The sequence below is a fragment of the Budorcas taxicolor genome, chromosome 18 (assembly GCF_023091745.1).
Source record: "Budorcas taxicolor isolate Tak-1 chromosome 18, Takin1.1, whole genome shotgun sequence".
Lineage (NCBI taxonomy): Eukaryota > Metazoa > Chordata > Mammalia > Artiodactyla > Bovidae > Budorcas > Budorcas taxicolor.
The window spans coordinates 44,551,222-44,563,484 of NC_068927.1; the positions used below are offsets into that span (position 1 = coordinate 44,551,222).

General features: G+C 42.6%; 1 protein-coding gene across 1 annotated transcript; it reads left to right on the forward strand.

The window, feature by feature from the left end:
• Positions 1-299: 299 nt before the first annotated feature.
• Positions 300-10,857, forward strand: PDCD5 (programmed cell death 5). The gene is made up of 6 exons (XM_052656416.1): positions 300-447; positions 1,394-1,431; positions 7,231-7,292; positions 9,309-9,400; positions 10,312-10,383; positions 10,682-10,857. Exons 1-6 carry the CDS (start codon positions 382-384, stop codon positions 10,727-10,729), a joined length of 378 nt encoding a protein of 125 aa, XP_052512376.1. The 5' UTR covers positions 300-381; the 3' UTR covers positions 10,730-10,857.
• Positions 10,858-12,263: the final 1,406 nt, after the last annotated feature.

The window sequence follows — 12,263 nt, forward strand, 5'->3', positions numbered from 1 at the left end:
AGCGACTGAACTGAACTGACTCATAATTGTTGATGGTAGCCTGTTTCTAGGTTATTATCTTTCCCCACACACAGCCGGATCTTAACCCTGCGAGCGCCCACGCCCGCTGAGCACAGGCTTGCACCTGGGAGCAAGGACCGAGTTTGGGAAGGCTGGGCGCAGCAGTTCTGCCCTACGTCCCACCGCCTGCAATCGCGGATTCGGGCGTCTCCCCAGGCCCTGGCTGGGGCGGGCGGCGCGGCTCTAGGCTAGATTGGTGATGCCTGGGCGCTACGGGCGCCTGCGCAGTGCGGAGGGCGGTGCGCGCGCAGAGGGACTGCCGGCGTTCCCTCGGAGTGAGTCGGAGCGTGTTCGCTGCTGCTCGCCTGGGACGGCCGCAGCATGGCGGAGCAGGAGCTCGAGGCGCTGAGGAAGCAGAGGCTGGCCGAGCTGCAGGCGAAGCACGGGGTGAGCGAGCCCAACACCCGCCCAGCCCGATCCCTGCTGGGCTCCGCCCTCACCCGAGGTAGAGGGCGCGGCCCCCCGGCGCAGGCTCCATGCGTCTCTGCCCCGGGGCCGAGGACCCCGCCTCCGCCCGCGGCGGCCTTCTGGTAGCCTCCAAGCCTTCTCAGCTCCTGTGTCGGTCGCGGGGGGGCTCGGGCGGCCAGCGAACCACGTGCTGTCCCGGGCTGGTCGGGCCCGGGCCGGTCGGCGGCCGGGGGTCGGTCTCTCACCCGGCCGGCCGTCTTGGGTCCCGAGCGGAATGCTCAACTTCTTCGGTCTCTTGGTGACCTTAGCTAATGGACCTAGCCAACTTCACTACTGTCCCAGCCGAATGTTGTTTAGCATACAGATAGTTCGACCCGAAGGGTCGACAGATATCTTCTGAGGGGTCTTCCTTGTGCCAGGTGCTGAGGGTACGGCGGGGAACATCGCCTGGCGGAGTTGACAGTCCTGAGGAGAGCCAGGCACTGAACACCAACCCCGTAGATGAAACGCCCAAGTAATGCCTCTGCTGTGAGGAAACCCGGAGTGAAGCGTTAGGAATGGAGCGAGATAGCCTGGAAGGGAGCGTTGTTTGATCATCAGAGTCCCCAATACCGAAGCACATTTTCTTTTCCAGAAATTATTCTTTACACGTTAAATACGGTTTCGTAAGAGGGGGCTCTTCTTCTTAATACCTGTTTGTATTCTAAAACATTCTCAGAGATTGAGACTTTAGAAGTTCATCAAAACGTTGTAGTAAGTGGAAACTTATCTTTTTACTTCTGTGAGGCCCAGCTTTTAGTTATTTTGTAAGCCCATCTCTACCACTGCAGGAGCCTGTTAGGTATCAGAAACAAAATTAAATAGTTCCTTTTTTTTTTTTTCCCTCCTCTGTGAAATTTCTAAAAGATAAAATTGTTTTTTTCAGGATCCTGGCGATGCAGCACAACAGGAAGCAAAGCACAGGTACCTGCTGGAACTCTGAATGTAAAGGACCCCCCCCCTTTTTTAATTAAGAAATAATTGACTTAACATTAGTTTCCGTTTACAGCATGCTGATTCCGTATTTGTTTATATTGTGAAGTGACCACCACAGTAAGTCTGGTTAACAACCATCACCACACATAATTACAAATTTTTTTTTCTTGCGATAAGAACTTTTGAGATTTAACTCTCAGCAACTTTCAATACTATTAACTATATACAATTTAATACTCTTTAAGGATAGTCACCACCCACTCTATACATTACATATTACATCCCCATGGCTTATTTATAACTGGAAGTTTGTACTTTTGACAGCCTTCACGCACTTTGCCCTCCTCTTGCTCTGTTCTCTATGTCCTTGGGAACTCTGAACTCTTTGAAGGGTGGTTTCACTTTTTTTTTTTTTTTTAGTTTTATTCACAGGTGTGTGAATCGTAAAGTTCTTCCTGGCATAGGGATTTTTCCAGACCCATCGCTATTAGTTTATTAATTAAGTATGTATGGAACTCCACAGTACTTACTACTTTGTATTGTAATTACTGATTCATGTTTCTCTGCTAAACTGTGATTACCTTAAAATAAGCATAATAATAGGACTACTTCATAGGGGTGTTGTGAGGATTGCAGGGATACAGAGGGCATGCAACCCACTCCAGGATTCTTGCCTGGAGAATCCCATAGACAGAAGCGCCTGGCAGGCTGTATAGTCCATAGGGCCACAAAGAGTCGGAGGCGACTGAAGTGACTGAGCACGTACACACAAGAAGTGTTGTTTTTCCTGTTCTCAGTGTTAGTTTATCTCAGCACGTGGCAGAGCACCTCACACTTGGCAGGCTTATTAGTTACCCCATCATGCTACCTTTTTTCCCTAACTCTGATAAAAAACACAAAAGGTAAAATTAACCTTCTTAACTACTTCTGAGTGTATCATTCAGTTGTATTAACCATATTCTCATTTGCTTCGCAACACTCTTCTAGAACTTTTTTATCTTACAAAACTAGAAGTATACCTATTAAACAACTCCCTACCCCTCCCTGCCCCCAAGCTACCTTTTTATTTTTCGCCTGGCACAGCACACACACAACATGTGGGATTGTAGTTCCCCAACCAGGGGTGGAACTCATGCCTCCTGCATACTAAGTGCAGAGTCTTAACCACTGGGCTGCCAGGGAAGTCCCCCATGCTACCTTTTAACTCATTCTTTCATCCGTCAAATACTGAGCACCTGCTCTGGGTCAAGCACTGTGCTGTGTCTCTAGAAATATGCAAGATGGAGAAGGTTCCTTCCCTTCTGTACGTAGCTCACATTAGAGGGACAGATAGATAGGTTAGCACCTGGGATAGTGCTAAGAAGAAAATAAATCTACTACGTGAACTTCGGTAATTTTGAAGATGGGAATTTTTTTTCACATTTTAACATACCTGAAATTCAGACGTGTCACATAATTGATCACTCTTCTTCTGGATTCTTCCAAAGAGGATTTACCTTTACTTCTGCCATCACTTGGGTCATTTCTAACCTTCAGTTCAGTTGCTCAGTCGTGTCCGACCTGTGACCACATGAATCACAGCACGCCAGGCCTCCCTGTCCATCACCAACTCCCAGAGTTCACTCAGACTCACGTGCGTCGAGTCAGTGATGCCATCCAGCCATCTCATCCTCTGTCGTCCCCTTCTCCTCCTGCCCCTAATCCCTCCCAGCATCAGAGTCTTTTCCAATGAGTCAACTCTTCGCATGAGGTGGTCGATCTCCTTTAGAATGGACTGGTTGGATCTCCTTGCAGTCCAAGGGACTCTCAAGAGTCTTCTCCAACACCACAGTTCAAAAACATCAATTCTTCAGCGCTCAGCTTTCTTCACAGTCCAACTCTCACATCCATACATGACCACAGGAAAAACCATAGCCTTGACTAGACGGACCTTTGTTGGCAAAGTAATATCTCTGCTTTTGAATATGCCATCTAGGTTGGTCATAACTTTCCTTCCAAGGAGTAAGCATCTTTTAATTTCATGGCTGCAATCACCATCTGCAGTGATTTTGGAGTCCCAAAAAATAAAGTCTGACACTGTTTCCGCTGTTTCCCCATCTGTTTCCCATGAAGTGATGGGACCAGATGCCATGATCTTAGTTCTGAATGTTGAGCGTTAAGCGGACTTTTTCACTCTCCTCTTTCACCTTCATCAAGAGGCTTTTTAGTTCCTCTTCATTTTCTGCCATAAGGATGGTGTCATGTGCATATCTGATGTTATTGATATTTCTCCCGGCAATCTTGATTCCAGCTTGTGCTTCTTCTAGCCCAGCGTTTCTCATGATGTACTCTGCATAGAAGTTAAATAAGCAGGGTGACAATATACAGCCTTGACATATTCCTTTTCCTATTTGGAACCAGTCTGTTGTTCCATGTCCATTTCTAACTGTTGCTTCCTGACCTGCATACAGATTTCTCAAGAGGCAGGTCAGGTGGTGTGGTATGCTCATTTCTTTCGGAATTTTTCACAGTTTATTGTGATCCACACAGTCAAAGGCTTTGGCATAGTCAATAAAGCAGAAATAGATGTTTCTCTGGAACTCTCTTTTTTGATGATCCAGTGGATGTTGGCAGTTTGATCTCTGTTACCTCTGCCTTTTGTAAAACCAGCTTGAACATCTGGAAGTTCACGGTTCACGTATTGCTGAAGCCTGGCTTGGAGAATTTTGAGCATTACTTTACTAGAGTGTGAGATGAGTGCAATTGTGTGGTAGTTTGAGCATTCTTTTGGCATTGCCTTTCTTTGGGACTGGAATGAAAACTGACCTTTTCCAGTCCTGTGGCCACTGCTGAGTTTTCCAGATTTGCTGGCATATTGAGTGCAGCACTTTCACAGCATCATCTTTCAGGATTTGAAATAGCTCAACTGGAATTCCATCACCTCCACTAGCTTTGTTCGTAGTGATGCTTTCTAAGGCCCACTTGACTTTACATTCCAGGATGTCTGGCTCTAGGTGAGTGATTACACCGTCTTGGTCGTGAAGATCTTTTTTGTACAGTTCTGTGTATTCTTGCCACCTCTTCTTAATATCTTCTGCTTCTGTTAGGTCCAGACCATTTCTGTCCTTTATCGAGCCCATCTTTGCATGAAATGTTCCCTTGGTATCTCTAATTTTCTTGAAGAGATCTCTAGTCTTTCCCATTCTGTTGTTTTCCTCTATTTCTTTGCATTGATCGTTGAGGAAGGCTTTCTTATCTCTCCTTGCTATTCTTTGGAACTCTGCATTCAGATGCTTATATCTTTCCTTTTCTCCTTTGCTTTTCGCTTCTCTTCTTTTCACAGCTATATGTAAGGCCTCCTCAGACAGCCATTTTGCTTTTTTGCATTTCTTTTCCGTGAGGATGGTCTTGGAGAAGGAAATGGCAACCACTTCAGGTTTCTTGCCTGGAGAATCTCATGGACAGAGAAGCCTGGTAGGCTACAGTCCATGGGGTTGCAAAGAGTCGGACACGACTGATCCCTGTCTCCTGTACAATGTTACGAACCTCCGTCCATAGTTCATCAGGCACTCTATCTATCAGATCTAGTCCCTTAAATCTACTTCTCATCTCCACTGTATAATCATAAGGGATTTGATTTAGGTCATAACTGAATGGTCTAGTGGTTTTCCCTATTTTGATCAATTTAAGTCTGAATTTGGCAATAAGGAGTTCATGATCTGGGCCACAGTCAGCTCCTGGTCTTGTTTTTGCTGACTGTATAAAACTTCTCCATCTTTGGCTGAAAACAGTATAATCAATCTGATTTTGGTATTGACCATCTGGTGATGTCCATGTGTAGAGTCTTCTGTTGTATTGTTGGAAGAGGGTATTTGCTATGACCAGTGCATTCTCTTGGCAAAACTCTATTAGCCTTTGCCCTGCTTCATTCTGTATCCCAAGGCCAAATTTGCCTGTTACTCCAGGTGTTTCTTGAGTTCCTACTTTTGCATTCCAGTCCCCTATAATGAAAAGGACATCTTTTTGGGGTGTTAGTTCTAAAAGGTCTTGTAGGTCTTCATAGAACCATTCAACTTCAGCTTCTTCAGCATTACTGGTTGGGGCATAGACTTGGATTACTGTGATATTGAATGGTTTGCCTTGGAGACGAACAGAGATCATTCTGTCATTTTTGAGACTGCATCCAAGTACTGCATTTCAGACTCTTTTGTTGACCGTGATGGCTACTCCATTTCTTCTGAGGGATTCCTGCCTGCAGTAGTATATATAATGGTCATCTGAGTTAAATTCACCCATTCCAGTCCATTTTAGTTCGCTGATTCCTAGAATGTTGACATTCACTCTTGGCATCTCCTGTTTGACCACTTCCAATTTGCCTTGATTCATGGACCCAACACTCCAGGTTCCTATGCAATATTGCTCTTTACAGCATCAGACCTTGCTTCTATCACCAGCCACATCCACAACTGGGTATTGTTTTTGCTTTGGCTCCATCCCTTGATTCTTTCTGGAGTTATTTGTCCACTGATCTCCAGTAGCATATTGAGCACCTACTGACCTGGGGAGTTCCTCTTTCAGTATCCTATCATTTTCATACTGTTCATGAGGTTCTCAAAGCAAGAATACTGAAGTGGTTTGCCATTCCCTTCTTCAGTGGACCACATTCTGTCAGACCTCTCCACCATGACCCACCCATCTTGGGTGGCCCCACATGGCATGGCTTAGTTTCATTGAGTTAGACAAGGCTGTGGCCTGTGTGATCAGATTGACTAGTTTTCTGTGAGTATGGTTTCTCTGATGCCCTCTGGCTACACCTGCCGTCTTACTTGGGTTTCTCTTACCTTGGACATGGGGTATCTCTTCACGCCTGCTCCAGCAAAGCGCAGCCGCTGCTCCTTACCTTGGACGAGGGCTATCTCCTCACTGCCGCCCCTCCTGACCTTGAACGTGGAGTAGCTCCTCTCGGCCCTGCTGCACCCACGCAGCCACTGCTTCTTGGACGGTGACCTCCTTTCTAACCTTAGACCTCTTAAAATTCTCTGCTTGATGTTCTTTCCCTGCCTCCACCCTGCTACCAGAAGGAATTCAGACAGCAAACCTACAAGGCTAAAGCTTGAAGTTAAGAGACACTTTTTTTCTTTCTCCACTCAGGGCTGAAATTGATGAATGCACACTTTCCTTTCTGCATAGTGGTTTATTTCTTGTTTCCTTTGTACAGCGGATTCAGCCTTCTAATTCAGCCAAAGAATCTGTTTTTTTCTGTGTTAAGTTCATATTAAGTTTCTTGAAGGGCTTCATTTGGAAAACAATTTCTGCTTTAAAAAAATTTGAAATCACTGTCCTGTGAATGTGAAATAGTTCCTGCCTGGATAGGTGGGAAGATGCAAGGGTAGAAACGGGTATAATTGTAACTCCCCTCCCAACCCAAAACTAAGACTGAGAATCTTAAAATGTGGAATCTGGTCATACCTTGGCCACAGTTACCTGTGTCTTCTTAACATGGTCTCCATGAACCTCAGCTTCTTTATCTCTAAGAAAATTACACGGATTAATCATTCGTCAGTGTATTTGCCTGAAATCTCACTACAAATTTCTAGCCCTTCTCACACACTGGGTACTTAATAAATGTTTATAATGGTGGTTGAACTGAAACTCTCTTCTGAATTGGGAAACTGTGAAGTTTTACCTTTCAGACTCACAAAATAGAAAACTGGCTTTTGAGTAAGAATGGACTTGTTACATTTTTCTGTGTTCAGTAGGAATGCTGGCAGCTTAGTTCTGATTTTGCTTGACCTGTTTTTCTTGTAGGGAAGCAGAAATGAGAAACAGTATCTTAGCCCAAGTTCTGGATCAGTCAGCCCGGGCCCGGTGTAAGCATCTTCAGTTTTCTTTATAAAACTGGTTTGAGTTATTTGAATAGGGAGATGTATATGAAATAATTGCTGTTTCTAGATTAAATACTTGTTTAACCTAAAAGCATGTGAGATGCAGATTATTTTTAAAAAGTGTTAGCTTTATAAACCTAAAGAAACATACTTAAGTTGTTATTAAAAGTTCCAGCTCCATTCTCTCCTGCTATTGAAATGATCTCCAAGTGCATGTAGTGAGCCCTTCATTTTTATAGAGTCAGAACCCACAGATACAGAGGGCTGATGGTAGTACACCATTTTATATGAGGGACCTGAGCATCTTCAGATTTTGGCATGCGCAGGGAATCCTAGAACCAGTCCTTTCAGATACCAAGGGACAACTGTATTAGGTAGAATTTATTGGCAATAACTTTTCAGTCAAGTCAATCACAAAATGCTGCTAGCAGTTGACCTGGGTGATGGGGCTCTAGTTTATTGTCCAGGCAGATCTCGGAGATATTTTGGCTTTGGTTGCAGACCACCATGGTAAGCAAGTCATACAAATTTTTTGGCTTTCCAGTGCATATAAAAGTTTTATAGTCTGTTAAATGCAGTAGTATTATGTCTTTAAAAAAAAAAGTATACATACCTTAATTTAAAAATACCTTATTGCTAAAAATGGAGAAGGCAATGGCACCCCACTCCAATACTCTTGCTTGGAAAATCCCATGGACGGAGGAGCCTGGTAGGCTACAGTCCATGGGGTCGCTAAGAGTCGAACACGACTGAGCGACTTCACTTTCACTTTTCACTTTCATGCATTGGAGAAGGAAATGGCAACCCACTCCAGTGTTCTTGCCTGGAGAATCCCAGGGACAGCAGAGCCTGGTGGGCTGCCGTCTATGGGGTCGCACAGAGTTGGACACAACTGAAGCGACTTAGCAGTAGTAATAGTAGTGCTAAAAAATGCTAATCATCACCTGAGTCTTCAGCAAGTCATGATTTTTGTTTTTCAATAATAACATCAAAGATCATTGATTACAGATCACCATAATATATATAAGAATAACAATAGAAAATTTGAAATGTGAAAATTACCAAAATGTGACATAAAGACATGAAGTGATTACACACTGTCAGGAAATCCGTGCCAGCAGACTTGCTCAAAGCAGGAATGTAGGATGCCACAGACCTCCATTTGTGGAAACTGCTGTATCTGTGAAGCTCAGTAAATGAGGTAGACCTGTATTCTCCATTTGTGTTGTGTTTTTCATCACAAAAAATAAAAAGAAAACCATAAAAAAAATTAAATGAGCCAATCAGAATGAAACATTATCTTCTGTATTATAACTTGAAGCCCAGCTTAGAAGATGCAGCCCTGGATGGATCACCATGATTGTATATGCATAGTAATACAGAAATTCGCAAAGATGGGTTGCTTTTTGAGGGCTTCCCTGGTGGCTCAAGCGGTAAAGAATCCGCCTGCAATGCAGGAGCCACAGGAAATGCAGGCTCGATCCCTGGGTCAGGAAAATCCCCTGGAGGAGGAAATGGCAGCCCACTTCAGTACTCTTGTCTGGAGAATCCCATGGATAGGGGAGCCTGGTGAGCTACAGTCCATGGGGTTGCAGAGTTGGACATGACTCTAGCGACTTAGAATGCATGCATGTAATGTAGAAATTGCTCTTCATGGAACAGTCATGCTTTTGCTTTGTTTTTAAAGGATGGAGCTTAGAATATAAGCCCCCAAGTTTAATCTTGGTTCACCATTACCTCTCTGTGGTCTTGACTGAGGTTGACAAAGCTGAACTGTAGTTTCCTCATTTTTAAGAGGAGTAACAATAGCATCTGCCTTATCTACCTTGCTGGTCTCAAGACATAAATAAGTCTTAAGTGCTTTAGAAATGTTAGTACTTAGTTTCAAGGAATAAGTACATTTAGTCAAGTGCATTTAGTTCTGACTTCTTTTTCTGCATGTTTGTGTGTGTGTGTTTATAGATATATATATATATATTTTTTTTTTTCCTTCCTTTTTAGTAAGTAACTTAGCACTTGTAAAGCCTGAGAAAACTAAAGCAGTAGAGAATTACCTTATACAGATGGCACGGTATGGACAACTAAGTGGGAAGGTAAGCTGGACCTGCCTTGAGGCAGTTTTAATGTCTTGTTACCTACTTTACCAAAAGGTATCCTCAGAAGGTCAATTTCACCTCTTTCTGGTTACAGAATTCTTATTGAAGCAGTTTTTAAAGGAGAGAATAGTTGTGTCTACCGTAAATCCTAAAAGATAACTCTCTTTTCTAAAATCCTCCGCTGCTTTCCTTTTATGACATTGCTCTGGAACCAGTGACTATTAGGGTCAGATAGCCTAAATTGCTTCTACAATGGAAACAAGGTTTGTCAGCAATAGTAATTAAAATTGGGAAAGTTATGCTTGTTTTGCAAATGAAGAAGAGCTAAATTTCCTGGTTATTCTGTGCATTGCTATACTGCCATGAAGGATATATTCTGGCAACCCTGATCTTCCTTCAAGATCCAGATGAGCCCACCGGCACTGGGGAGCCCTCTGCCGCCACCACAGCCTGCAGAGATCAACCTGCCCTGAATCCTTTACACTGAGAACGTGTGTGGAGGGGTGACAGTGGCTTCATCTTTTTTGAGTGACTCGTCTCCTGCTTTTAAGCTTCTCAAGGTCTTGGTGCAGAGGTGGAATATCTCTGTCCATTTCACTTAACGCAGTGGTGTAGGTGGTTGTCATTGTCTGCTAGTGGTGATGAAGGGGTGCTTAAATACCTGTTAACCTTGGATTTTTCGAGGAAGCTAACTGATGGATACTTTTCCTCCCTCAAATGAAGACCAGCAGAGCAGATTTTAAGTGCAACTTAAACCAAGAGTTACAGCCAGTGGTTTCAGCCAGCTGTCCCATTTTCCTTCCTTCTTGACCTCTACTTCCACACCCTGGAAGGATTAAAACGATTTGGTCGGCTAAGGTCAATTCTTTGTTTTAAAAAAGCACTGTTTTTCTCTTTGATTATCCTAGGTATCAGAACAAGGTTTAATAGAAATCCTCGAAAAAGTAAGCCAGCAAACAGAAAAGAAAACAACAGTTAAAGTAAGTTTCCCCCAAAGCACACGACAAAAGAAAGATTGAGATTTTAAATAAGTGTTACGTCTGCATGTAGTGTGTCAAAACATTTTAGCCCATAGACATTTTTGTTTTACAACACTTTGAAGTTTGTGGAGAAAGTTGCATTGAGGGTCTAATTTTCAAGGCTCTTCTGTTGGTCTGAAACACTTAAGTTATATTAAACCAGACAGAAATGTCTTTCTGTAGTAGGTAGGAATTTGTTTTCTCAGAAAATCTGAGTTATGTCTTATGAAACATGATACTCGTTTAATTTTCCCCCCAGTTCAACAGAAGAAAAGTAATGGACTCTGATGAAGATGATGATTATTGAATTTGTCTAGAGACTGGAACTGAACGAAGTTCCGGTATTATCTAGGACAGATAATACTTGGCAGAAGTTAAGATCTGGTGGTGTGTTTACTTTGTTTATTGTCTATATGCCTTTTAAAAATAAACTTGTTATGCAAAATAGAACAATTTGGACAAAGTTGTTTTTCTACCATAGAGAAATGAGCAGAAGATCTGCATTTTTAAATTTTTGTCCTTTCCTGTCAGAAGCTTCTGAACATGTGTAGCAGCATGAATATATCCTTCATACTTGTGACATTAGTGTTAAATGGGAACATGACCTTAGCAGAAATAGGAGCTGCTCCAACATCTTAAGTGAGAAGAAAATAGCAGCGTCTGTAACATCATAGGTGTTGAGATTCATGGATTAAGCTGAGTCAGTTTTAGTATTTCCAAGGCATACGTTCTGAAAGCAGATAAGACCTTTTTCTTCCTGGAGATAGTCCTTACATTTAATGTAGGAAAATTCCTAACTTTGGTTTCATTTATAATCTGCTTTTCAAAGCAGTAACTCATCTAACAAATATTACCTGTACCACCTCTGTAACTGGAGGATACGTCAATTAGAAAAAAATTGGCAAAATAACTGAGACATACTGGTAATAATATTTAAACACTAGTAAACATGTTTTTAAGAGAAATTATTTCTAATGATTCAAGTCCAGTTGAGACAGTTTAGCAGTTCACCATTGTGGTAGAAATGTTCTGGGTCTTCACTGATAGGGTTGCAGGTAACTTAAAGCGAGTGTCATCTTTTGTCCTTTATTCCCACCAGGTTATGAAAAACTGTGCTCGAAACTTTGAATCATAAGCTTAACTCTCAAGTGAGCTGTTTGGTGTAACTTTTGTCTTAGTCCTGGGGGACCCAGCTCCAGAGGAAGTGCATAACATTTAATGAGCTCAGTAGGATTAATAGCAGGAAAGGTGATGGAAAATGTGATTTATCATTCCAGTCTCTAGCTAGAGATACATACACTGCTGATATATTTCTAAATTATACTTGAGATTTTACTCTATTTCAGACTTAAAATTTAGTGACGTGAGTGTTAGAATACATATCTAGTATTCCTGAGTAAACAAATAAATGAGTAGAGCCATTAAGGACATCAGGAAGAGTTCAGAGGAACAGTAAATCACCAAAATAAAATCTGATCAAGGATTTTGAAAACATAATCCCAGTTAACAGGTAAATTTTACATAGAGACACTGGAAGGAGACTAGACAGCTCTGAGCAAGTTTGCTACATGCTTTGTCTTACACCACTGTTATGGCAGCTGTTGAGGTGAATGTGTTGAGGGACCAAACTTCCCCTAATTCAGAGACACTCGAGAATGGAAAGTGACTGAGGACAGAAATTCTTCATGACGTTGGCGGGGGTGGAATATGTTTCCATCTAGGGGGTGGGGGCTGGTTATTCTCACCTTTCTGATTTAACTGACGATATTCTGAATTCAAAACATTCTCATACAAAATAGGAATTTTGGCATTACCAATTTCTAAATTGTCAAATTTAGTTT